A 24957-nucleotide genomic window follows, 5' to 3' on the forward strand; every position below is an offset into this window, starting at 1 on the left:
GCAAGAATATCTGGTACAAATAGGTTTTTACCAAGTAAAATATACATGTATCCATTTTACATTTTTTATGTACAATGTGTGAGAGAATAAAAAACAGATTAGTGTTAAGGGTTGTGATCGGTAGTTGATGTTGTTATGGGATTCTTCCTCATAGTCATCACTACTTAGATAGCTTTCTTAGAAAGAAAAAAAAAAAACAGTTGTACAACAGTTAAAGGTAAGTTTACAATAGGCATGCAAGTTTAAATGACGCTCTTGACCCAAGCCTATTCGGCCGAGTCGTATACAGATTTAAGTTTCCCTTCTTTCTCCAACCCAACCAGATAATTCAGGCTCTTGGTTTTCCGTCAAAAGAATCGAATTTTTGAGCAGTTGAGTTTCTTCACAGTACCAATAAAAAATGCTTTGTACCAGTTTTTTTTTTTCAAACAATTAAGATAAATATCAACTCTTTCTTCAAGCAGGACTTTTACAATAGATGTCAATCTCTATAAACAAAAATTTGAATATATATATATATATATATGTGTGTGTGTGTATGTATATATATATATGTGTGTGTGTGTGTGTGTGTGTGTGTGTGCAACATTTAGGTAGAGCATTTTCAATATTCAACTCCTACAATAAGATCCACTGGTCTAACCATTTCAAAAATCAAGAGACAGAGGAAAGGTCAGCATACAAATTAAATATATTGGGTTTGTTTATTTGATTTAATTTTAATAAGATACAAAATAATAATCATGAACTCCTGCATGCTCAAAATTTGTGCACTGTTTTGTATGACAATAAAAGTTAAACAATCAAAATCATCCAAAAATATAAAGGAGGCAACACCATGCATCTTTATGATTTCCGTTTCACACTCCATAGGCCTACTTGTGAACCAGATTTTAAAGAAAACTATATACATGAAGGTCTCGTAATGCAGTACTGAGAATACTGTTTGTGACCCAGTTCAATCTTTTTTTTTTCTCACACACTTTTTCGAAAGCCAAGGGTTTTAGCCCGACTCCATACCAGATCCCACCCCCGAGTGGGATATACTGGGATGGTTTGGTTTGGTGGCCTCTAGACCATATGTCTCAATCGCAACGTTAAACGAATACTTATAGAGATATAATTTGTACATTTATTTAGATTGTTAAAGTTATGCTCGGGTCTTTGTTAATATATAAACGTGTAAGGCCTTTTTATAATATCATATAGATTCATATGTTTTTATGATATTTCATATATTATTAAGTCCAAAAATATTCAATAATAAGCTTACTTTGAAAGTATTGACGAGATGATTATAATGATATAATTTGTAACAAAAAAAATGCATTTTTAATGTATTTTAGTTAATCTATAATTATATATTTTAATATGATAAATGTGTAAAATGAAAAATAAAAATGTAAGGGATATAAAACAAATTAATTTGTATGTATTCATGATATTTAATAGTATGATTAAACCCAAAAGTAGTCAATATTGTGCTCATCTTGAAGTTATTGACGAGACGATTATAATGATATATTTTATAAAAAAAAAGTTTTTTGATGCATTTTAGTTCATATATGATTATTTTTGTTAATATAATTATGGTGTAAAATGAAAAATGAAAAAAAAATAAGAGATTTAAAACAAATTAAATAAATAACTATAAAGTATAAAATTTAAGTTCTAAAATTAATTCGTTATGTATTTATTTTATTTAATAATATGATTAAATTCAAAAATATTCAATATTAAACTCATTTTGAAGATATTGACAAAACGATTATAATGACATAATCCGTAAAAAAAAAGTAAAACGTATCTTTTAATGCATTTTAGTTCATATATGATTACTTTATGTTACTATGATTATAGTATAAAATGAAAAATCAAAAAGTAAGGACATAAAGTAAATTAAATAACTAATTATAAGAGTATAAAATATAATATAAAAATAATTTGATTTTTAATATATGAAAGACTTGAGAGGTTGTATAGCTTTAAAAATTTCAAGATAAGAACGAATAATATACCGTTATTATTGACAACGGAATCTCACTCGGACTCTTATCCATTTTTGGAAAAATATCGTGTTGTCGGGTGTATAAAAAACGTGGCAAATTGTGCCTACTTATCAAGAGGTTTCTATCAATGATTTGATAGCGACTTTTTTTTTAATATATAATATTTATATATGATAAATATTTATCTATTTTTTTTTATCTTCAGTTATTTATATTTTTCTTGGTTTTTTATACTGTGTTCTCGAAACTTTTGTAACGAAGGAAAGAAGAAAGAGGGAAATTTGAGGGGGAAAAAACTCGTGTTTTTGAGTATATTTGGGTCCAAACAGTTATACATAATGCAATATAACCAATACGGTAAAAGTTTATAAGTTCGATTTAAAACCTAAGTTCATATATTGCAAATGAGGGCCATAACGTCCAAAAACATATCTTACGATCACGGGGGAGACCTGATTTACATGGGTAGTGCAGAACACAAAAGCAGACTACGATTTCATGTTATACAGTTCTTACTAAAAAATCAATATCTAATGAGTTCAACCAACCATGATTTATAGTTCAGGCCCTCGATGATTATAGTTATACCCATTTGCTAGAAATTACATCATGTGGTCAATGACTAGTATCCGGCTCCAAGAGTTCGTACCAAATTGCCCCGATAACCCAATGTTTATTTACTAGCAAAAAGGAGTAACCTCTAAATCTTCCAAAATACCGGGTAAGATTTGAGTCCACCAAAACGATATTGTATGTAATAATTTACCCGGTAAGCACTAACCATGGTAAGAGTTCTCGCCATCACTTACCGAATAAGACTCTTGGTCCTTTCTTTTGCTCTTACCGGGTAAGATTCTTGGTCTTTACCATATTCTTCCGGTAAGATAATGTGACTTGATAAGCGCTTACCCAAGTAAGCATTTGGTGTAAACGGCCCCTTGTATTTATTTACATATCAAAAGAGAAAATAATGAAAACCAAGATATCATATTTGGTAAATATATTTGGATAATCATTTTTCATGGTGTTCAAAAAACCGTTAATACCGTTCAAACTTGTCGAACCAAGTACAACCGGACCGCTTTTTACGGTTTAAGCGGTCTGGCGGTTTGATCCAGTCTGAAAAATAGCCAAACTGCTCGATCTGGTCTGATCTACGATTTGAATGTTCTTTTCAGCGGTTTGAACCGAACCGACCGTCAAAATACACATGAATCAATCATATTTTGTTTCCATTTTCTATGCTAAACTATTATGATCGAATTAGAAAAAGATGGTCCAAGACATTAAGTTTTTAGTTTTCACTATTCGATTGTCCTTGTCCCCCTACATCGGCAAAATTCCAAAATTCCAAAATTCGTCAAAAATTAAAATCTAAAATTTATAATCGTCTTTCGACTTGCTAAATGTTTGTGCGAAATTCCAACTATTATCGGTGCACTTGTTTAACTTTTTTTTTTCAATTTTCTCAATATTTTTTTAATTTTAAAGATAGATTTTTTTTTATAATTCGGTATAATATTTTTTTAATAATATTATGTTGATGGAAATTTCAACATGGAGATAGATTTTATGTTTTTTTTTGTTTAAAACCCATAATAGACAAAACCGTCTAAATAGGTTAGACCAAACCACCTTTTTATGGTCCGGCTTGACCGGTTTGGTTATTTGCTACCAAACCGTTTGGTTTGAGAAATTTTAAGATCGTCATTACGGTTTGGTTTGTGGTTTGGGGGGTTAAACCACCGAAATTGGACCGCAATCACCCTTAAGTCCCGAGTCTTGAAGATGTGGCAACGAAGAGTCGAGATGCCACTGCACCAATTCTCCAGCCACACAAATTTCGTGTATGGGTTTTAATCGGAGAAAGGGTGGAGTGGTTGGATCTTGAGCCATGTCATCGATCATGGTTATGGCCACAAGAACCAATCGTTCCCCTTCGATCACAAACCCATATGTTGCTTACAATTGCTTGAAGGAAACCTCTCAAAATCCAGATCTGTTGCATAAGATGCTTAAAGAAAAAACTATGCCAAGATGAAATCCAAGGATGGTTACCGCTACTTCTCGGTGTTTCGAGGACGGTGGAAGGGATGAGAACGGGGGGCGGGGGTTATCATAAACGAGTCTTTCGTATGTGTGTATATTTATAATAATATAGTAATATTTTTGCTTATTTTTCAACTGAAAAATGTAAAAATACCAAAAAAGACGAAAATATCCTTGAGTTAACAGACCTATTAACAGAACTTTATCTCAGGGACAAAAGCGAAACAAATGACAACCATAATGATCAAAACTCTAATTAGTTTAAAAAAAGGGACGAATATACTAGTGGTGGCAACCACAGGGACCAAAAGTGTAATTTACTCTATATTAAATGACTAATTTCATACATTTGTTCATGCATTCCTAAACACAACTACCAGGAAGGGGCTGTTTGAGAGTTGTTGAATGGTTTTGTATAGAAACATTAAGTGATCAGAATGATTAAGAGACTCTCATAATATAATGCAAAATGAAATATAATTGTTTGGTAATTGTTTACAATGAAATTATGGCTCTTAATGGTTAAAAAGAGGCCCATGATACAAAATCATTCAGAGGGTTTTATAACCATTAAGAGGCAGACTTTTTTTTTTTTCAAAAGAGATGTCTCTTAATGAAACTATTGAGAGATAAACAAACAACCCCTAAATGTCACTCAGTTGAAGTCTTGTACTTTCCTTCCTATCTCAAAACAAAACAAGACATAATCCACAATGAGCAACAAAAACAACCTTGCACCTCAAAATCAGGATAACCATTACTCTCTTCGATGGCGATCCCTTTCATCGTATCTTGCGCTGCTTTTTACACGATCTCGGTCTCGATCTTCCCCTTTACTCCTCGTATGCCCAACGTCATCTGCACGTATTTTTCTACGATACGACTCATCTCTGTCTCTGCCATCTCGTCGACCATCCTTATCACTAACTTTTCTCCCATCATTCTCATCTTCATGATGTCGTTTCCTACTGTACGACTCATCTCTACCATCTTGTCTCCTGTCATTGCTACGGCCTCTGTGTCTATCATCATTCCTACTTGTTCTATATTCCAACTCATCTCTCTTGTAATCTTTTCTTCCCCCCGATGTGTGGTGCCTATCATCTCGTCTATGCTCTTTTCGTCTGTCACTTTGTCCATCCGCCAAGTCTTTATGTCTGTAATCATCTTGCTTTGTTTCATCCGTGACTCGATGACTCAGTTTTCGTTGTTCCTGATGAGGATCCACCTCACGATGTCTTGGTGGCTTCTTTCTTTCTGGACTCACACGAGTGTCCTCGTCAAATACCATGTCATACCTATAAAATGCATTTTGTTAGAGAGCATCATGGAGACGACCACTCTAGCTTTCAGAGGTAAAGACCAAGACTTTGCATCTCACACCTCGTAACCCTCGCTATAACAAAATCAACCTTATAGAACGCCAAATATGTCTAAATGTCCTCCTAGGCTGCTTTATAGGACTTAAAGTTTGTAGGACCGAATAATTGTGCATCCTAAGTAAAAGTGTTAATAGTAAAGTTGATAAGACACTTTTGACATAAAAGCATCTTATTATCTTTTTATATGACATTATTTGAATAAATGTCTTATAAAAACAAGTGTCTTGTAATAAAATTTATTCAAAAGACATTTCTAAAAAAGTGTCCTAAAACAGTTAACAGGACACTTTTATTTCAAAAGTGTCCTAAAGAGCTTGTTAGGACGCCTAAAAGCTTTCTATCAACTTACTATAACACCTTTACATATGATGCACAATTGTTTGGTCCTATAAACTTAAGTCTCATAAAGCCGTCTATTAGGACATTTAGAAATATTTGGTGTCCTATAAAGCCAATTTTGTTGTAGTGCCTGCTTTCAAGCGGGATTTGTTAGGTTTGTTAGAGAAAGTATGGACTTTGCATCTGCACAATATATCCAGATTAACCAACCTTGAGCCATCATCTCCCCCTTTTCTTGAGAAACCATCATCCTTCAAGGTGTATTTTGGAGGTTGCTTGGCGGCATCAGGGCTCCCGGTACAGTCCTTTGCGATATGATCAAGAGAACCGCATTTGAAGCAACCTTTACCACCTACAAAAAAACAATAACGAATTCATTGAAAGAGAGCAACAAGATAGCTAAATACAACAACTAAAAGTGCTACCAACCATCTTTACCTTTTCCAGCTTGATTGCCTTTACGCCTGTATTGGTTCCATAATTTCGATACACTTTGACTGAAATCCACATGTATCCTCCGATCATCAATTAAAGCATTATCCATCTGCCATGAAAGATTGTAGGGAAGAAATTAGAGATGTAATCACCAGACGAAAATATTCATTACAAGAACCTAGTGCTAGTAGAGAAGCTAAACAATGGCAATCGTGCTACACTTCTTATACAATAGCAGTTTTATAGAATAAAATGCACTCATGCAGCCTAACTCATGGCAGTAGTTCAGTGGTTTAACAAACGACATTCCACTATCTTGTTTTCAGTCAGCGACAGCTCTGTTTGGTGTCAAATGTCTTACAGGAAAATGTTTATCGGCATTTGGGGTGCAAAAGTTTACCAAGAGATATTGGTAAAGCTTGATTTATGCTTAATCTCACTAAACTTATGCTAAACACACGTCTCAGACCCAAACATGCTCCAAAGCATTTATTCTCCATATAAATAACTCGTAAAAAGAACACAACGTGAAAAGGCTTGCGACAAAATTATGAAGGCTAATGGTAGTTGTATTTGAATTTAGATTACACAAGCGCTAAATTGTTCCCTTGTTTGGTACTTATGATAGGACAGTACTAAATCTTGTTCCACGTTTGGCAAGAGATTAAACTGGAACAGAAGAGGACCCGAGTAGGACAAAAATGAACTTTTTGTCCCACCAAAATAGGTGGAACAACGAAAGACAAGAAGATCGGTAAATTACTAAACTACCCATGTCAATTAAAACCCTAAAACATTCCACATTCCTTTCACAATCCTATGTGACTTTCCCCCATCCAGTCCGGTTCACATACCAAACCCACCCTTATGGAGGAGGCACTAGCTACCTGATCTTCGTAGAAAATAATGAAGTTTCAAAAGTACGTTGCCTTCAGAGAGCATCATATGATGTCAACATTCTCCTAGAGTCTGGTATGGATGATTCACACAGGCTTTTGGTCAATCTGGTAAATCTAGGAGGAAGGTTGTTCTAGTTGTGTGTGAAATTGTCACAAGAAGATCTAGTACTACTGTACTAGTGGCATAGCTGACCTAAAAATGCTTTCTTGTCAGAATACCTTCTCAACGTGAAGTGTATTCATCTCAAGAATATATACTTGCTTGCAAAAGAAATTATGTTGATCAATCCCTGTATGGGTTGCATGAGTGTAAACGTGTGGATTGGCCTATGATTCGAAATTGCATGTTGATGGCATAAAAGGAAAAACCTCTATCAGATCCCAATAAGTACAGAAGACTAGTATGAAAACTGAATTATATTACAATGACCAGAACAGACTTGTATGATCAGTTTCTGTAGTCGAGTTATTTAAGTGCGACTCCATGTACTGACCATTGGGATGTTGCTTCCCATATCTTGCATGATCTCCAAGATGCTCTAAAGAAAGGTATCTTATATACAGATCAAGAAAACAGCAGAATGAGAGCCTTCGCAGAGGAGGTACATAGCAAGAAATCAGGTTATCAATCAACATGTTGGGAGGTCAGTAAAACCCTGGAACTCCACAACCACCAGTTAACGTTTTGTTGTGTGCAGTTATATCTTTTCATTTGATAGTTCACACCACCAGTTACCATTTGTTGTGCGTGGTTATATCTTTTCAACAAGCAATAAACAAACTGTGGTCTCACGCCAATGTAGAGTGAGAATATCATGGCATTGCAGATGTCTCAAGTGAAATGATATGGCCATATGAATTCCATTATTTGTTCAAGGCAGTCTCATGTGATTTATATATTGTCTTCCTTCGACAATGACACACCTTTTAAGCCTAAACATTACAGCAACCATAGTCCGACCTTTTTCTAAGTACATGCCTTTGCAATGCATTACAAGTAAAACTACACACATGGCCAGTATAGTGAAGTCGTAACAAAAACCAGACATGTAAATCACCTTTCATTTGTCACCACAATAGAAACTTCCTTATTAGACACAAGACATGCAATCAAAAGAGAGGATGCAAACATGAAATAGGAAATTGCATGTGTACCTTGAAGTATGCTTGCTCACAAGATTCTTTGTCATCAAACTCTGGTATAAAATTGAGAATATCAGGTTACACCATGATAGCATTGATCACACAAACACATAACAAATTTAGAGATCAATTAGGACACAAGTACACATGTTCTTTAAACACCGATGGTGAAAATCGCTGCTAGAATCAACCATGTTGATTTAAAATCTTTGCTTTAACTTCTAATCTTATTGTTGAATCTAACCGGATTATAGTTTCTGCAAGCTTAAACTAATAACATGAGTTGGCAATTTGACATGGTATTAGAGCTTAGGTTTTGCAATAAATTATTTCGATCATCATTGTCCAAACGAAAATCATTGACGCAATATACAAGAGACATAAAATATAGATTATAAACCAAAGCATAAAGACTCACCTATAAAGGCATAGCACAGGCTGTCTCCAGTTTTGTAGTCACGTATTATTTCAGCTCTGCCAAAGTTCATAGATTATACGAGTTATTCTTCCAATAGCAACTACCAATCGAAGATGGAACTATTCAAATGAAATAGGTTCCAGGCATTTAGTAACTTACGACGAAACAGTTCCAAACCGTGAAAAGATTGTATGCAGATCCTCATCCTACGGTCAACAGAAAGGAGGGGGATTACCAAAAGAAGACGATAATAGATAGAGAATCAATAAAGAAAGCATAGCCCTATCAAGTATAGCCTTATTACACTAAATAATAAACGTAACAACTTACTTCAGTAACTGGATTTAGTTTGCATACAAAGAGCACGTTATCAGGAGGCTTTATCTCAGCGTCCGGAATGTCCCCTATCTGGAATGCAAAAGAAATCAAGTACGAATGTCTTAGCAAGCCAATAAACATGAAAATTACAACCTCCATCCCAAATTAAACGGGCTATTTCTCATTTCAATTTAGAAAGAAAAAGTCACATTTCCTTCACCAACAAGTATATTAGCAATAACCATTGAAGTCACGTATGCATACACTTTCAAGCACGACTGCTCTGGAATGTGCTTCCTTCGCACGAATAACCTCTTCAAGTTCCCCTGCACCTAACTGCTCATCCATGGGCACCCAATCATCTTCAAGGCGCACCTCATCATCAACCTAAGAGTGAACATGTCAACCCAAAAACATATCAAACTTACAACCTTTTACGGTTAAAAGAAAGGCATCAGTAGTTTTTAATGAGCAATCAGGTCATTATGAACACTCTCCACACAGCGGCACGAAATGACAACAGAAACTATATGCATAACAGTTTCAAAAATATTCAAATGATTTGCTTTTTACCCGAGTAGGAGGGTCGAGGTCCTACGAGGTGCCGACTGCTCGGAGTCCCCCACGTAAAACATGTGAAATCCCTATTCTTCCTTTAACAGGATATCATAATCATAATATTTAATTGGGTGAAGAATTGGCATGCATGAGCTAGTGTCTCTTGAAAGAATTCCCAGCTTTTAGATCAAAAACAACCAAAAAATCTGTTTTCGGTTATATACAATAAATGTTCTGGTCTTCTTTTTAGAAACTAAAATGACCATAATCTGATGCAAACTTGCAAATTGCTCTGTGGTTCATGCAAATTAGACAAATTGGAGCAACCTCTTTTGGCTAGCTCATAGTAATGCCATATCAGCATACTTCAAAAGGGATATAGCTTCTTAGTACAAGACCCAAAATGAGTATGTCCATTGTTACCTCATTCTTTGGTTTTCCTTCGGGGGAAGCATCTGGAACTAGCTCAGTTAGCTGTGCAGGATCCTCAAAAGGATCATCTAATATATAAGTGTGCTTTATGCTGTAAGAAAAACATTAGTTTTGCAAGTTAGTAGACGTACGAAATACCCGTATGAGGAGTGAAGTCCACTGAGAATATTTCATATGAGATGAAAGGGTGGAGAGAGGTCATGAACCGGATGTTTTTATATGGTCTGCTCTTCTCATCTACATAAGCTTCATTTATCCTGCTGAGAGTTTCAAGTCCTTCAGCCACCTCGCCGAAGACCTACAATAGTTAATAATATATAGCAACATAAACGATTACCATCTCAAATTAGATTGGAACCTATAAGTATATCATTACAACCTCCTATGCCAAAATATAGAAAACCATTCATTCAAAGTAACTATGGATCAAAAAGACAATGGAGCAGACTGTAGCAAAAAGCAACCAATAGTTCACAGCTAAATTAAGAGAAACATGCATGAGAAGTCAATTAATCAAGAAAATTAAAGATATATCATAAACCACAAAACTCACAGTGTGCTTCCCGTCTAGGTAGTCAAGATCATCACGTAGCGTAATATAAAACTGGAAAGACAAAAAAAAGTAACAGTGAGAATACAGATTGGTTGAGTGAAAAAAAATCCAGAGTTCACATCATATTTTCAGATTCAAAATCGAATTAATATGTTAAAGCTAGAAGGAAAAACATTACCAGATTCTTATTAAAAAAAAACCTAGAAGCAAGTTTCATACCATATGAACGTGAACTAATTTTTATAAAAAATTAAAGTTTTCTTCACAATACCAGAATAGGACTAATTGTTAAACTGATAGACTAAGTTCTTTTATTCCACCAAAAGTACAAAAAACGATGGTGAAGGTACCTGAGATGCATTGAGATTCTCTCCTGCACTAGCCATGGCAACCGTACCCATCTTCGAATGCTTTAGATCCAAACGAATCTCGTCACCAAAAAAGCGAGCTTGATCGCCATATAAGAATCTGAAAAGATGAGGCTATCAAATGCTAATTTGCAGAAGCATTGTGATTGTTTGACTAATGAAATAGTTTCCAAATATTAGCTAAAACATCAATAAGTTTTTTGTCTTCTATAAGGCTTATATTTGAGCCACTCCAAGCTTTGACTATTCGGTCTATTAAACACAATCTCAAAGGCTAACCATGGGAAAGGTGACCAAATTCCCACTCAATCTTACATTTACCCGCAAGCTTTTTCATGAGCCAAAACAGGTCGAATTCAAGCATAGCCTCATTAGTACAAATAAACATGAACAAGCTGAAAAATTCAGATTTTAGTATGTCATTATCATTAGTTTTTCTTTACGAATGTTTATATCAGATATAGATGTGTACTATCAATTGTGATGTAATTATAGAAGTACACACATCAAACATTTATCTATATTTTAAACATACATGTGTTAGCATGATTGTGTTAGAATGTTCGTATAATCATATAGCATATGGATTGTATATACATCTCAGAGTCAAGCAATGATGAGAAGATTGACTAAGGCATTTGCTTTACGAAACATACACTGATACAATCGCGATAAATTGGGTCAAGCTTTATTGAACTCAAGCAAACTAGTGATCCAATCGCCTCGTGCTTGGATGAATGATTTTGAGCTCAAATTTAAATTCTAGGCAATTAATTTTCTTTAGCTTGAGCATAGCACAGGATATCAGAACTTCGGCAAGCTCGATAATACAGCACTAGTCATATGTGTGGTAAAAAACATAACTAACCCTTGTTTTAAAAGAGTTACATCAAATTGTTTATAAAAAGATATAATTGTCATCCTATTTGTTTAACAACTTAACTCTTTTTTCCCAAGTTTAATTATACTACAAATTTACAAAGCTTGTATTTTATAACTACAGAAGTTACAGGAAATATATTTTATCCTTTTGAGTTAATGTTGTTCACATAAAGATAATTTAAATGTAACACAAAATTCAATCTCACCATAATTATATAGATTGATGCGACTTTCAATTAAATTTGTGAAAGGACAAGGAGTGTTAAGGTCTATCTTGCCACCAACATCACTGTTCATGTAAATGAATTCTTTTTACTTGATGAATCCCCTTAATATCTATAATATATATGCACCCAACCCACCTAAAAAAATATTAGAGCCTAGGGACCTGCAGGTTCATCTCATACGACCATACCTTCAAACTTTGTACTTCCTTTGTCATCAACCTTTGATATTTGTAGCAGTAGTTCTTCACATCTCTTATGTTATAGACTCAGATTCGTTATGACTTTTTTTCACTTCCATTTCTACACATTTATACAAGTTATATTTGTACATTACATGGAAACTAGTATTGTTTTAGTTTTAAACCTTTTTGACTTTCCGCTGCTCAAGAACCTCGTATAAGCACAACACATATTAACCATCAATACAACTGCATTTTGAATCTACTATGATTTCCGTAAGTTCATTTTCCTTCCTTCCAACATGCAAAACCATTATAAAGTAATTTACTATATGCATTTACTCGTCTACTACACCCGTTGGACCTCTAAGTTATTCAATAATAATCCAATTTAATGTCTCTTAATATTCACTCACGCACCCATTGCCAAATACCAAATGTTTGGTGGCAGTGCCAGCAATAAGTTTGAAAAACAAAATAAGAGGTGTATATGATTTCTTCTCTTACTTGTAGATAGAATCACCGCCGGAACCTGTTCCAGTAGGATCACCTGTCTGTGCAGTAAAATCTTTCTGAATCGTGTGAAATAGACATCCATTGTAATATTTAATCCTGCATCAACCCACGACAAAGACGTTAAGTCACAGGTTGATCTCTATTGGATTTGGGGCTTCTCGCTATGCTACTTCACTAAAAATCCTTTCTTTAGCATACATATAAATAGAAAGATAGATCCATCCATCTTTAACACCTAATACAGCTGAACACATTTATCATGATAAATTAGTTTTTATTGCCATCACGCATAACTTCTTGATGTGGGCACCTTCCAAGTGGAAGATTGTTAATGTTACTGCATAGCAAACCAAACCGAACCAAACAAGTGCAGTATATCCCATCACCAGAGGTGGAGTCTGGGGGTGGGATGTAAGTAGACCTAAGCTCTACCCGAAGTAGTAGAGCGAGTGTTCCCTTGAAGACACCAATTTATGAAAAGTGTGTGAAATAATTTCTCAAAAGAAGGCTTGAAAAAGAACTTGACACATAAAAACTGAGTTAGAAGTAAGCAACAACATACAAACAGAATAGAAACTAGAAAACACAACCAAGGTAAAGAAACACCCTAATCTAACTTAGGGTCTGGTAACCTAACAACCAGTTCAATAACCCTCCCCCCCCCCTCCTACCTCTCTAGCTCTTGTTTATGTTAACTACAATCCTCACCCCTAATTTGCTACCCGAGTTTATGTCTAACCCCTATTAAAGGTCGTGTCCTCAAAAATGCCTAAAGCCGCCATGGCTAACCTCGGATGCTCATACCATGTCCTCCTCACCCCTTGACAGCCACCCACTTTCTATCCTCCTCATCAGAGACACAAACTAGAATATGGTGTTTGTGAGAAGCCATGAAGAACTTGGGTTATCCGTCAAAAGTGAGCATTGTGCAGAAGCACTTGAAGAGAATGGCAGTTATGAACTACTATATGCACATAATATACATGTTAAGGGCCATCATTGGGTGAGTCATGAAGTAGTCTAAAGATGCACTTAATTTTACATCCAATTGGCTATGAAAAACAGAAGAAACCAACAAATGGTAGTGTAAGCAGAAAACATAACCCAGTTTCTTAAGCTGTGTTCTCAAATTTGGGAGAAAAAGAGAAGAAAGGAACTGAAGGAAAGGAAAGGAAATTTTTATTTGTGTTCTTGAAAGGGAAGGAAAGGGAAGAAAAGAGAATAATTTTTCATGTTCTTGAACAGGGTAGAAATGAAAGTAAAGATGTCATTTTTACATACAAAAACCCTTTGTTTTGTCCAACAGTTAGTAATTGATGGGTATATATGTAATTTTACTGACATTTTTAAGGGTTATCTTTCTTTCATTCCTTCCCACATTTGGGAGGAAGGTTTTGGTAGGAAACTTATCATTTATTTTCCTTCCGATTCCTTTCCTTTCTCTCCTAAAAGATTTTAAGAACACGAGTTCGTTTTATTTTCCTCCCCTTTCCCTCCCTTCCTTCCTTTCTTTCGTAAATAAGGTTTCGAGAACATAGCGTTAAGTTCTAGTTCTGTCTTCTGTGTATATGGTATTTCTATATATGTACAAGATTCATATATGCACAATTTAGAGGAGCAATCTTGGGTGTAAATATAACCTGTCAAGTATATTTTGAATTTACTTTCAGCCACACAAGATCCTTTGTGCAACTTGTGGCAAGAAATGAATAAAGGAAACCATTGGTAAGACAAAAAATAGTGGAATCAAGTAATATTGGACAAGAAAAGCGAGAGAAAAAAAAGCAACAATAATAAAGTTAAAACAAGAATAAGGGTTTTACTTGCAGAGTTTCAAGAAATTCTTGCAGGTCAGAGGGCAACGATCTGTATACAAATCAAGAACGATGTCGCCCAAACTTGTGACGATCAGAACTGACATTTCCCCTCCTTAAATTTGATTTTCTTGGTAAGCAGGCAAAGATCTGTATGCAAATACTCCTTGTTAACAAAGTAACAACTCATGCAACCTGACATCAACTGCAAACATAATGCATGTATCTTACAACATTGTTAAGGGATATATAGTTCTTATGTAATTTTGGTGCAAGTTTAAAAAAAGTCTCACAAACCATCTGACAAGGAGTGGCATTTTCATCTCTTCTTGGAACCTAACGTATGCTTGCCAAGCTAGAAAAAAAAGAGCATTTGATGTGTCTCTACAATACTTCTTATTTTGAAAGAATCCATCACCTTCTTTTATTGAGTTATTGTTTTTATTAAAAAAAACAAAGGTGAATAGATCACAGAACCCTTACTGATACAAGAAAAGATTGGGTACATGTTGTCATTTGTTTGTGGCATCATTGATTAAGGAACCAAGGAAGAAATTCACGATACTAGAAATATCTATGTTGACAGTTGAAATTTCATGTATTTATGGTTGGGAAGTAAAACCTACAGGTATGGCGAATTGGTAAGGTATAATTTGGTCTGTTCTGGGGCATATTTAAAGCCACACAATGTACTAAAAAAGTTGAATCTTATTCTTCTTCATTGTAAATGTTCTGGGACACATGCAAAACCTATTATATGGATTTATAGGTCAACCATCATGGTTGAAAAGGAACGGAAGCCTCTTAATTATGTGTGATAGCTTGTATTGGATAACAGGAAAAGCAATGTGAACTGGGAAATAGAAGGAAAAAGAAGCTAGAGCAAAGGGTGAAGAAATCTAAGCATGATAATTTTGTTATCAAGAAGCCAGAACAGCTTATCAGCAAAATACCATGATAAAGTGAACATTTACATAGCAAAGTAGTACATGTACATGTGCTTCAAATACTGATTTTCCTTCCTTTTTTATATGATTAATGGACTAACACGGTAACACTTGATAATTTCAGTTAAGTAACATTCTGTTGATGCTTTCCCTGCACCAAGTTTTCCCAGTTTTAATAAAACTAACAGAGATTTTATCCACTAGCCCGATCTCATCAAAGTGAAACATTGGGGAATGCAGCTATGAAACCAATAAAAGCATCCATGTTCCGCCAATCAAACCTACTTTTCATCTTACATATCCAGTGTCTGTCACCAATGATAATTTGTGTTCTTTGGCAATGGTTCAAGTATAATTTAAGTCCTTGTGTTTTGTTTGTAGCTGCACATATTCTCCTGTTTTCTTTCAGAAAAAGTGGCATGCATCCACAAACTCTTATACTCTTTTAAGACGGAAGAGAGTGTTCAATGGTTCTCTTGTCAAGGCAAATGACAGAATATTGGAAATTTTACAGAAAGTGGAGTCATATCTGACCCAAGGATAGTAAGGGTGCAGAGCATTTCTTAACTATTCTAACTTGATCAATTTCTTTTAAGATCATATACAATGTTTTCATTGCCTTTCAAGTTCTTGACGTTTTCACTTCCCTGAACAACTCTAACTTGATGTGCATAAATGTTAAGGAAGTCATAAAGATTCGGGTCAGATTTTCAAGTGCACGTAAAAATTAAACAACATGCAAAGTACTATCAATTCTCTTGATCTCTGCATAAATCTCCAGGCTTGATGAATAAATAAAAGAAGATGAAACTCGAACAGTACACTAACTAAACAGATAATATATGGGCATCATGAAATTAGTAAACAAGCACAAATCAGTATAATCATCGTCTCCCTTGTTCTTGTCATTTGGGCATTAGGGTTTCAAAATTTGCAATCTAATTGAAGGGCAACAGCACAGATTGAAGCTCGGAAAGATAGAAAAAACTTACCATAAGCAATCGAGAAGTTGAAGGTGAAGCCTAACGAGAAGAAGCGATGAATTGCGACAAGGGAGAGTCGGGGAGAAAGGAAGTTGGATTGAAGGTTCACAGACGGGGCAAAATCAGCCCAAATCTTCTAAAAATGGGCCCAATTTTTTAAAATTTGTTGGTGATGCTCTTTTGTGCGTTATTTTAAAGATAAAAGAAAAAGAAATTTCGGGGTTGTTTATCAAATACTTATCGGTAAAATTTAACATTATTATTTATTTACCGGAAAATATTTTAGTCAACCAAAACGACATCGTATACAACAATTTACCCGGTAAGTACTTACCGTGGTAAGAGTCGTCGCCCTCACTTACCAGGTAAGACTTTTGGTCCTTGTCTCACTCTTATCAGTTATCAGGTAAGATTCTTGGTCCTTACCATATTCATCCGGTAAGGTAATGTTACTTAGTAAGCGTTTACTCGGGTAAGTGGTTAGGTAGCGTTTGGTACGCAGACCGGATGGGACGGGACAGGACGGGACAGGACAAGGCTAATTGTCTGTCCTACGTTTGGTACGACTAGAACAAGACTGGACTAATTGTCTGTCATGCGTTTGGTAAGCTGGACAGGACGGGACAAAACTATTAAAATGACCAGATTGCCCCTAAATGTTGTTTAATGTTATTATTGATCAAATAATAAAGYTGATGCCAATAAAATCTCACATGAACATCACCATCATAATATGCAAATGCTAAAATCTACAGCAATGGTGCTTTTCTACTCACATGAACAAAACACTAATATGCAAATGCAAAATGCTAAAATCTCACATGAACATCACCATCATAATATGCAAATGCAAAATGCTAAAATCTCACATGAACATCACCATCATAATATGCAAATGCTAAAATCTCACATGAACATCACCAATCGATTCGAAAACTGATTTCGAGTTCGTGGAATCGAGTTCGTGAAATCGATTTGGTGGAAGCTGGAGTTCGTGAAATCGACAACCATGGAAAGTATGGAGAAATCGATTTGGTGGGAGCTGGAGTTCGTGAAATCGATTTGGTGGAAGCTGGAGTTCGTGAAATTGACAACCATGGAAAGTATGAAGAAATCGATTTGGTGGAAGCGGGAGTTCGTGGAATCGAGTTCGTGAAATCGATTTGGTGTAGGAAATTATGGAGAAATCGACAATCATGGAAGATAGAGAAGAAATTTTACCCGAATCTGGAATCAAGTTTGAGCTCGTGGAAATCGGAGTGTGGAATCGATTTGGAGTTCATGGAAGATGGAGGCCATAATCAAGCTGCAAGATGAAGAAAGATAGGAGGCGATGGAGTTTATAATTAGGTTTTGTACCTGATGTGATTTAATAAAGGTAAAATTGTAATCTGAAGGTTTAGTCCCATGTTGTTCCACCTTTTTTGGTGGAACAAAAAAACTCAAAAATAGTCCCATGAAAACTCATTTTTGTCCAATGTTGTCCAACCTTATTTTTGTCCCATGGCATGCCAAACATGGCACTATTTATTTTTGTCCCGTCCCGTCCCACCCAGTCTGCGTACCAAACGCACCCTTAGTAAACGGCCCCTCACTTTGCTACCATTAGCGATCGATTACTAGTGTAGAATATTGGACATATCAACTTTGAATAGGTTTTATTGTTCTCTTATATTAGTAAGGGAATCGCTTATAGACAGTGGTGCTCATTTTGAATAGCCTCACTTTGACTTTATGATCGAACTTTAAAAACCAAACTATAACATCCAGTACAGTTGCTAATGAATGGAATTCAGCCTCTTCATTTATGTTAGTCCTTTAACCACGAAATCCGACAGTATCCAATCAATTATACCAAACGGCCCATAGTCTTTGGTATCATTATTGTTCAAGTAACTTAGTTCGAGAACTGAAGTTGCACTTGAACTTGTGAAGACAACTCCATGTTATTTAGATGGCTAAACATGACTTTCATGTAATAGTTTGCAAATTTAGGGGGTGTTTGGTTCGATCAGATGAATGAAAATGACAGAGAATGAATTTTCATCCCCCCCCCCTCCCCTCCTCATTTAACCTGGAATCAAAATTTGGGCTTCTAGGGAATGAGTTCATTATATTATTTAAAATCAAACGGTTTCTTTTATTTTCATTCCTATTAATTACTGTCTAATACTTCTAACTAAACACCTCTTTAAAATTGAACCAGAAGAAAAAACAATTATTTTACATGGAATTTCGATATAAATTATACAAATTTCAAAGTTGGACGACTTATTTGGCCATTTTTACATTTTGGATTGCGTTTCTCACATGTGTTTGGGATTGTTTATAAAAACAATTTATTAACTTATAATAAGTTGACAAAGTGTTTTTATAGAAAATCATAAGTTATTTCACCGATCCCAAACACCCCATATTTTTTTTGATACACAAACAACTAATCATCATAAAATCAAAAAGAGGCTACAATGGAAATCTGAACACTTCAGTTAGATCCCATCAATAACAGCATCCCTCAGGTTTCCCCCCATCAACAACAGCAGACCGCCGTTGTGGACTCGCCCCTCTGGAACCACCACCTCCGACCCCTTCAAACCACCATTGCTACCTTCTTTCTGGTCGGAGCTTCGTTCCCCGGTAACTGATGAAAATGTCGATGACTTCATTGAAAAAGGGACCAGTACCTGAGGTGGAATCAGTTGCCGATTTCTCACCGGATTCTGTAGCCAATTGCCGGAATTCGAGACGACACTAGCACCCGACAACGAGTAATTGTCTAGTGAAGCAGAAACCGGACCCAAAACGACCCCATGGAAGAGTTGCGATCCGATTCCAAGAACACCCTTCTTGTTTCCTTCACTTTCTTGAACCATATTACCATGTGCTGCACATAAACCACCCCTTCCTCTAGCAAACTTCTTACATTTACCTTCTCCGCCCCAAATGCATCGCTTCCCGCCGCCGTGAGCCTTGCAGAAATCGGTGCTCCCTTGGGCGCTCTTGGTGCATTTATCAAATTTGCACCGTTTCCCTCCGCCGTGTTTCACACAGCAATTTGTCCGGCCACGGGCGCTCTTGGTACAACCTGCTACATCACATCTCTTTCCACCACCGTGAGCCACACAAAAGTTGGTTCCCCCATGCACGCTTTTCGGGCAAATCCCACCACCTTCATACAGGCACCGCCTTCCTCCGCCGTGGGCTTTACAAAGTGGAGTACTACCTTCAGCACCTTTACTACAACCGACAAACACACAACGTTTACCGCCACCGTGAGCTTTACAATACGTAGTGCTCCCCTGAGCTCCCTTGTCACACCCGTCGAACCTACACCGCCTACCGCCACCGTGAGATATGCACAAACCTACCTGTCTTTCCGCACTCCTGGTACATCCTTCCACCACACACCTCTTTCCACCACCATGTTTAATGCAGAGTCCCGACTTGCCCCTAGCGGCTTTGCTGCAGCCTGTGGGGTAGCTGCAGTGCCTCCCACCACCATGTGCTATGCAATGTTCCGTCTGACCGTCAGCACTTTTCATGCACCCAAGATGATGACACCGCCTCCCACCGCCATGAGCCTTGCAATAAGCAGCTCGACTTTGTGTTAAACAAACGTAAACAAACGAAAATCTTTGTGTTCGTGTTCGTTCGTTTAGAAATAAGGTGTGTTCGTGTTCGTTTATGTTCGTTCGTAAACATGCTAAACAAACGTAAACGAACGGGCTAAACGAACATAAATAAATATTATTGGAATTCAAAGTAAATAAATAAAAGATAATATATTAAACTTAATATATAAACGAACATAAACGAACGAATATAAACGAACATAAACGAACGGTATGAACAAGAGTCTTGTTCATGTTCGTTCGTTTAACTAAACGAACAAAAAAATAGTTCATTTTCGTTCATTTATTAAATAAACGAACTTCCCGCCGAACTGTTCACAAACGGTTCGCTGAACGTTCGGTTCGTTTACAGCCCTATCAGTACTATAAAAACCATATTTTTTATAATTATTTTTAGATGTATGTCATACTATATTAATTATATGGTGCGACCGTTTGCAAAATTTGGGTAATGATAAACCAATCTCAAACTTCAATCCCCACTAAAAATTCAAATGACAAGACTTCAAATTTCAAGAAAAAAGAATCAACAAAACACAGATGAAATGCGTTAATCAGTAAAACCTACGACAATTAACAGTCGAATCATATAAAAAGAACCACGTTCTTAATTCATCATCAGTAATGAAAAAAAAAGCCATGAATTTACATTTAAACACGAACAGGCTGAAGAATACCTCAAAAGGAAAAAATCCGACGAGTTATTTAGAAGATGAAGTCATAATCGAACGAATAACATCAAAGAAAAAGATGCAGAAATTTGAAGAAAATGAGTTTCAGGGAAGATGAAGTTCGTACAAGTGGAGTCATAAATAGGTACCCAAGGCCCATGGGAAGAATCTTTCCAGAAAATATTTCCTTGTGACCCCTATACTTTAATATACTATTCATTTAGTACCATGAAAAAGTATGCATTTGTTTGCCTATTATGTTTTCAGCTTACATGACATTGGTTGATTTTAATGTGACATTTTTCTACGTAAATCAAGAATTACAGTATGAATTGACAACTTTACATACATATCATTAATAGTTAGAAGATCTACTGGTTACTAGGTAAAATGGGTGCAAAATAGAAGCGAAAAAACAAATTAATCATTACACTAAATAAAAACTAAGGGGTCGTTTACTAAACACTTACCCGGTAAGTATTGATCATGTAACTTTTCTCACCTGATGCACATGGCAAGAGCCGAAAATCATACCCTGTAAGAGCGATGATAATGATAAAGAGTTTTATTTGATAAGTGATGGTAATAACTCTTACTTGGATAAGCGTTTACTGGATAAGTATTTGGGTAAAGGCTCCTAAGACAAACTCCATTGCATTTTAATATATTAGGCCCGTTTTTTATGTGATATTTAAATACCTATAATGTCTGTTAATAAAGACAGAAAGAAAGAATATAATAAATTCAAGTTAAAAAAAAAACCAAATTATTTATGACGATTGCAATAGGGATTATGTAATTTCAACTTGCAATCTCTTTTAATAAAAAAAAAATGGTAATCTTAACAGGACTTTTCGATGATATGGAGGGAAACACGTTAAGAGCTTAAATCATGTGAAAATGCAAAAGTAAAGGGCTAAATTGATCATTTTCAAATACTTAGGGGGCCAAAATTAGTACTTCCATTTCTCGATCAGATTCCTTGTAGGGTTGGGTGCATAACACACTAGGCTCAATGCATGGCTAAAATACCGAAAATGCCCATGACTTACAAATATCTCCAAGGAAATCTTGGACCATTATATGGTATTCAAGATTTTTGTCGATTGGATGCAATTTTCAAGGTGCATCAAAGTCTGTAAAATCGTCTGAAGTTTTTTTTTCCAAGGAATTTTTACGTTTTTTTTGTTAATTTTGAGAGAGATTAAAAGGGTGTTTGGGATTGCTTATTTGAAATAACTTATGTTTTTTTATAACAGTCTTTATCAACTTATTATAAGTTAGAATGATTTAACTTTTTTAAAAACTTTTTATTATCAGTTTGACATCGGTATAAACTGGTTATCCAAACACTTAAAAATGTTTATTACGGATGTCATGAGTATTTGTATTTGAGTTCTTTTATATGGTTTTCGACAAGAATAAAAAACGAGAATAAGATGAAATAGAAAGGGTGAAAGGAGAAGAATCACTATGCTTGCTTTTTAATGACAACGACGTTGCTTATTGTATGAAGCATTAAAAACATCCTGTGAAGGGGTAAAATGGTCTTTTAGTTAATTGATGGTGGCATGGTGGGTGATCCAGTGGAGTAGATGAATGGATGATGTGGCCACTTGGCTCCTCCCATGCGCTCCTTCACGCACGGTATGCGGCTACTCGGCTACGCAACAACCTCTTGCCTCCCTCCATGGGCCTTTCACATTAAAATAAAATTATTATATTTATTATTTATTTAACATTTTTTTGTATTTAATATTAATATATTGTCATCATAAAAAATTATAAAATAAAACTTGACTTAAATAAACAACAGATTGTATAAAGATGACGTAATTTTTTAATTCAAGTTTTATTTCGAAATATATATTTTAAAATGTGTATATAATAATTTATAGCTTGAAAAATACCTAATTTGATAGAAACCTTCTCTTGGAATTTTACTATTGAAATTGTTTATTTGTTTGGTAAATATATTATATGTTTGTATATCTATTATTAATTTGTGTGATTCTGTAACTAAAGTTTAAGGATCGTTTGGTTCGTAGAATTCGAAAGAATTGAAATGACAAATTATTTTGATCAAATTTCAATCTTTTTTTGTTCATTTCTTGAAATGGATAGAATCATTTAAATTTCATTGAATTCCACAAATAGATGGATTCATCATTCTTTGGCATAATGGAATGAATTGAATTTTATCACTATCCACTACGACCATGCTACTATTGTTTGTCATGCCCCACCCCTAACCCCCCACCACTATTGTCGCCACCACCCACCTATCCAACCACTAACCACCATGCCACTATTGTTGTTATCACACCCACCTCCCCCCGGTCACTCACTGCACATCCTTACTATGACCATGCTACTACCGTTATTGTCAGGTTCGTAACCTAAGCCCCACCGCCACACCATTATTGTGGATGTTACAACTGCCACTCACCCATCCCAACCTACTACTAACCACCATGCCACCACTGTCGTCGTCATACCCACCCACTCCCAGCCACCCGACCACTATACCACCACTGTCGTCGTCACAGCTAACATCCCATCCCCACCGCCTCGCCTCGCTGCTACACCCCGTCCCTAACCTAACCCCCACCCCTACACCACTATTGTCGTCTTCACAACCGCCACTCACCTGCACCCCACCCTACCCCAACCTACCACTAAACACAATTCTACTATTGTTGTTTTCATACCCAGTCATCGGACCACTATCCCACCACTACCATCGTCACAACTACCACCCTACCCAGCTCCATCGGGCACCCACCTCCGCCCCACCTTACCCTTCTCCAACCCACCGTTAACTATCATCCTACCACAGTAGTTGTTACAGCTACCACTCTGCCATCCACTGCCCCACTCTACCCCCCCCCCCCTCAACAACCTCTACCCATGGAGCAGGGGTGGGAAATGAGTGGTGGAGGCGGGGTCGGGGTGGTGGGGCAGGGTGATAACTGTGACGACGACAATAGTGACATGGTGGTTGGTAGGATGTGGGCAGGGTGATGGGTGCAATAGTCCAAACAAAGACGATTGTTCCAATTCTTTTGTGAGATTTCATTCCAATTCCTATCAACCAAACCCGTGGTCAAATTCCATTCCAATTCATTCAAAGTCAAATTCCTTTGATGGATTCCAATTCCACTTCTTTAGAGATTCACACCTAATAAATATTGACATAACATATTTTACCGACACTCTTTTTGTGCAAAACACAAGTCTAGCCAACAAAAAATTATCATAAGTAAGAGGTTTACTAACACATATGAACCAAGAGCCTTTTTGTTCTCGATGATGGCAAACTTTGACAATTGTTTCAAAGGAAATTAACAAACTACATGAACGATTACAAAACTTCATCGATACTGGCTTTTGGTAAAATATTCCTTGATAATTCTCATAAAAGTTCAAGTAGAGTCAATAATAAAATTTGCATTCCCTATATATCAGAACAGATCATTAATTAGTAATGAGATTTTGTTTCCAAGACAATCTGATTAAGATTGATTTAACAAACTACACATGAATTATGCATATTGATATTCTTTCACGATCTTCACTTTTTTAAAGAATCAAGAAAAAGCCAACAAAAATGAATGAGCTGAAATATGCTCGAGATAATCGATTCTATATCAATCGTAGTTGTCCATTAATAAGTGCACTAAATTCAATTAATGGGAATATCTGCTTTTGGAGGAAAACGATCAAAAGTTTACCAAATACTTAAACGGAAAAAATGAATTGTCTTATATCCGAATCATAATTATGTATGAATAAGAATACTTATAGGCGTGATTGTACTTTCAAATAACATATTTTATTCGAGATAAGCACGGAAAACATGTAATAACCTATTCTTATCGACATGTACTCTTGATTAATAAAGTATTTTCTAATAACCAGAATACGAATCGCTGGTGGCTGATAAACTTTTAGCTGATAAACAAATTATGTTTGGCAAAAACTAGCTTATAAATATGTAAAATGACCAAAAATTGCATCTTGAAAAAGTAATCAATTACAATATTTCGTAATATAGTTAAAACAAATCTCTAAAAGTATAATATGTTAATTAATACCAAAAAGATGATAATAAATAAATAATATAATATATCAATTAAAATAATTTCAAATTAATTATTATAACATATATATATACATATATTCAAAATTTTGGATTTGTTA

The 24957-nt window shown here is 35.6% G+C and overlaps 2 protein-coding genes across 3 annotated transcripts; both read right to left on the bottom strand.

Annotated features, from left to right (window-relative positions):
- Nucleotides 1–4700: 4700 nt before the first annotated feature.
- On the bottom strand, nt 4701–16521 carry LOC112516938 (peptidyl-prolyl cis-trans isomerase CYP59). 2 transcript variants are annotated; one of them, XM_025124196.1, is made up of 15 exons: nt 16461–16521; nt 14531–14671; nt 12699–12803; nt 10886–11003; nt 10536–10586; nt 10189–10280; nt 9974–10073; nt 9257–9379; nt 9005–9082; nt 8834–8880; nt 8675–8730; nt 8269–8309; nt 6218–6323; nt 5990–6131; nt 4701–5356 (listed from the first exon to the last, which is right to left on the bottom strand). In XM_025124196.1, the coding sequence occupies exons 2-15, from the start codon at nt 14626–14628 to the stop codon at nt 4816–4818; spliced, it is 1698 nt and encodes a 565-aa protein (XP_024979964.1). In that variant the 5' UTR covers nt 14629–14671; nt 16461–16521; the 3' UTR covers nt 4701–4815. The 2 variants fall into 2 exon arrangements, with proteins under 2 accessions (XP_024979964.1, XP_024979966.1); XM_025124198.1 differs by lacking the exons at nt 14531–14671; nt 16461–16521 and having other exon boundaries at nt 10886–11017; nt 12699–13159.
- A 2366-nt stretch (nt 16522–18887) lies between these two features.
- On the bottom strand, nt 18888–23528 carry LOC112516264 (probable WRKY transcription factor 19). Its single transcript, XM_025123280.1, has 3 exons — nt 23496–23528; nt 23154–23404; nt 18888–20051 (listed from the first exon to the last, which is right to left on the bottom strand). Exons 1-3 carry the CDS (start codon nt 23526–23528, stop codon nt 18941–18943), a joined length of 1395 nt encoding a protein of 464 aa, XP_024979048.1. The 3' UTR covers nt 18888–18940.
- Nucleotides 23529–24957: the final 1429 nt, after the last annotated feature.

Source organism: Cynara cardunculus (genome assembly GCF_001531365.2).
Source record: "Cynara cardunculus var. scolymus isolate 2C chromosome LG 8, CcrdV1, whole genome shotgun sequence".
Classification (NCBI taxonomy): Eukaryota; Viridiplantae; Streptophyta; class Magnoliopsida; order Asterales; family Asteraceae; genus Cynara; species Cynara cardunculus.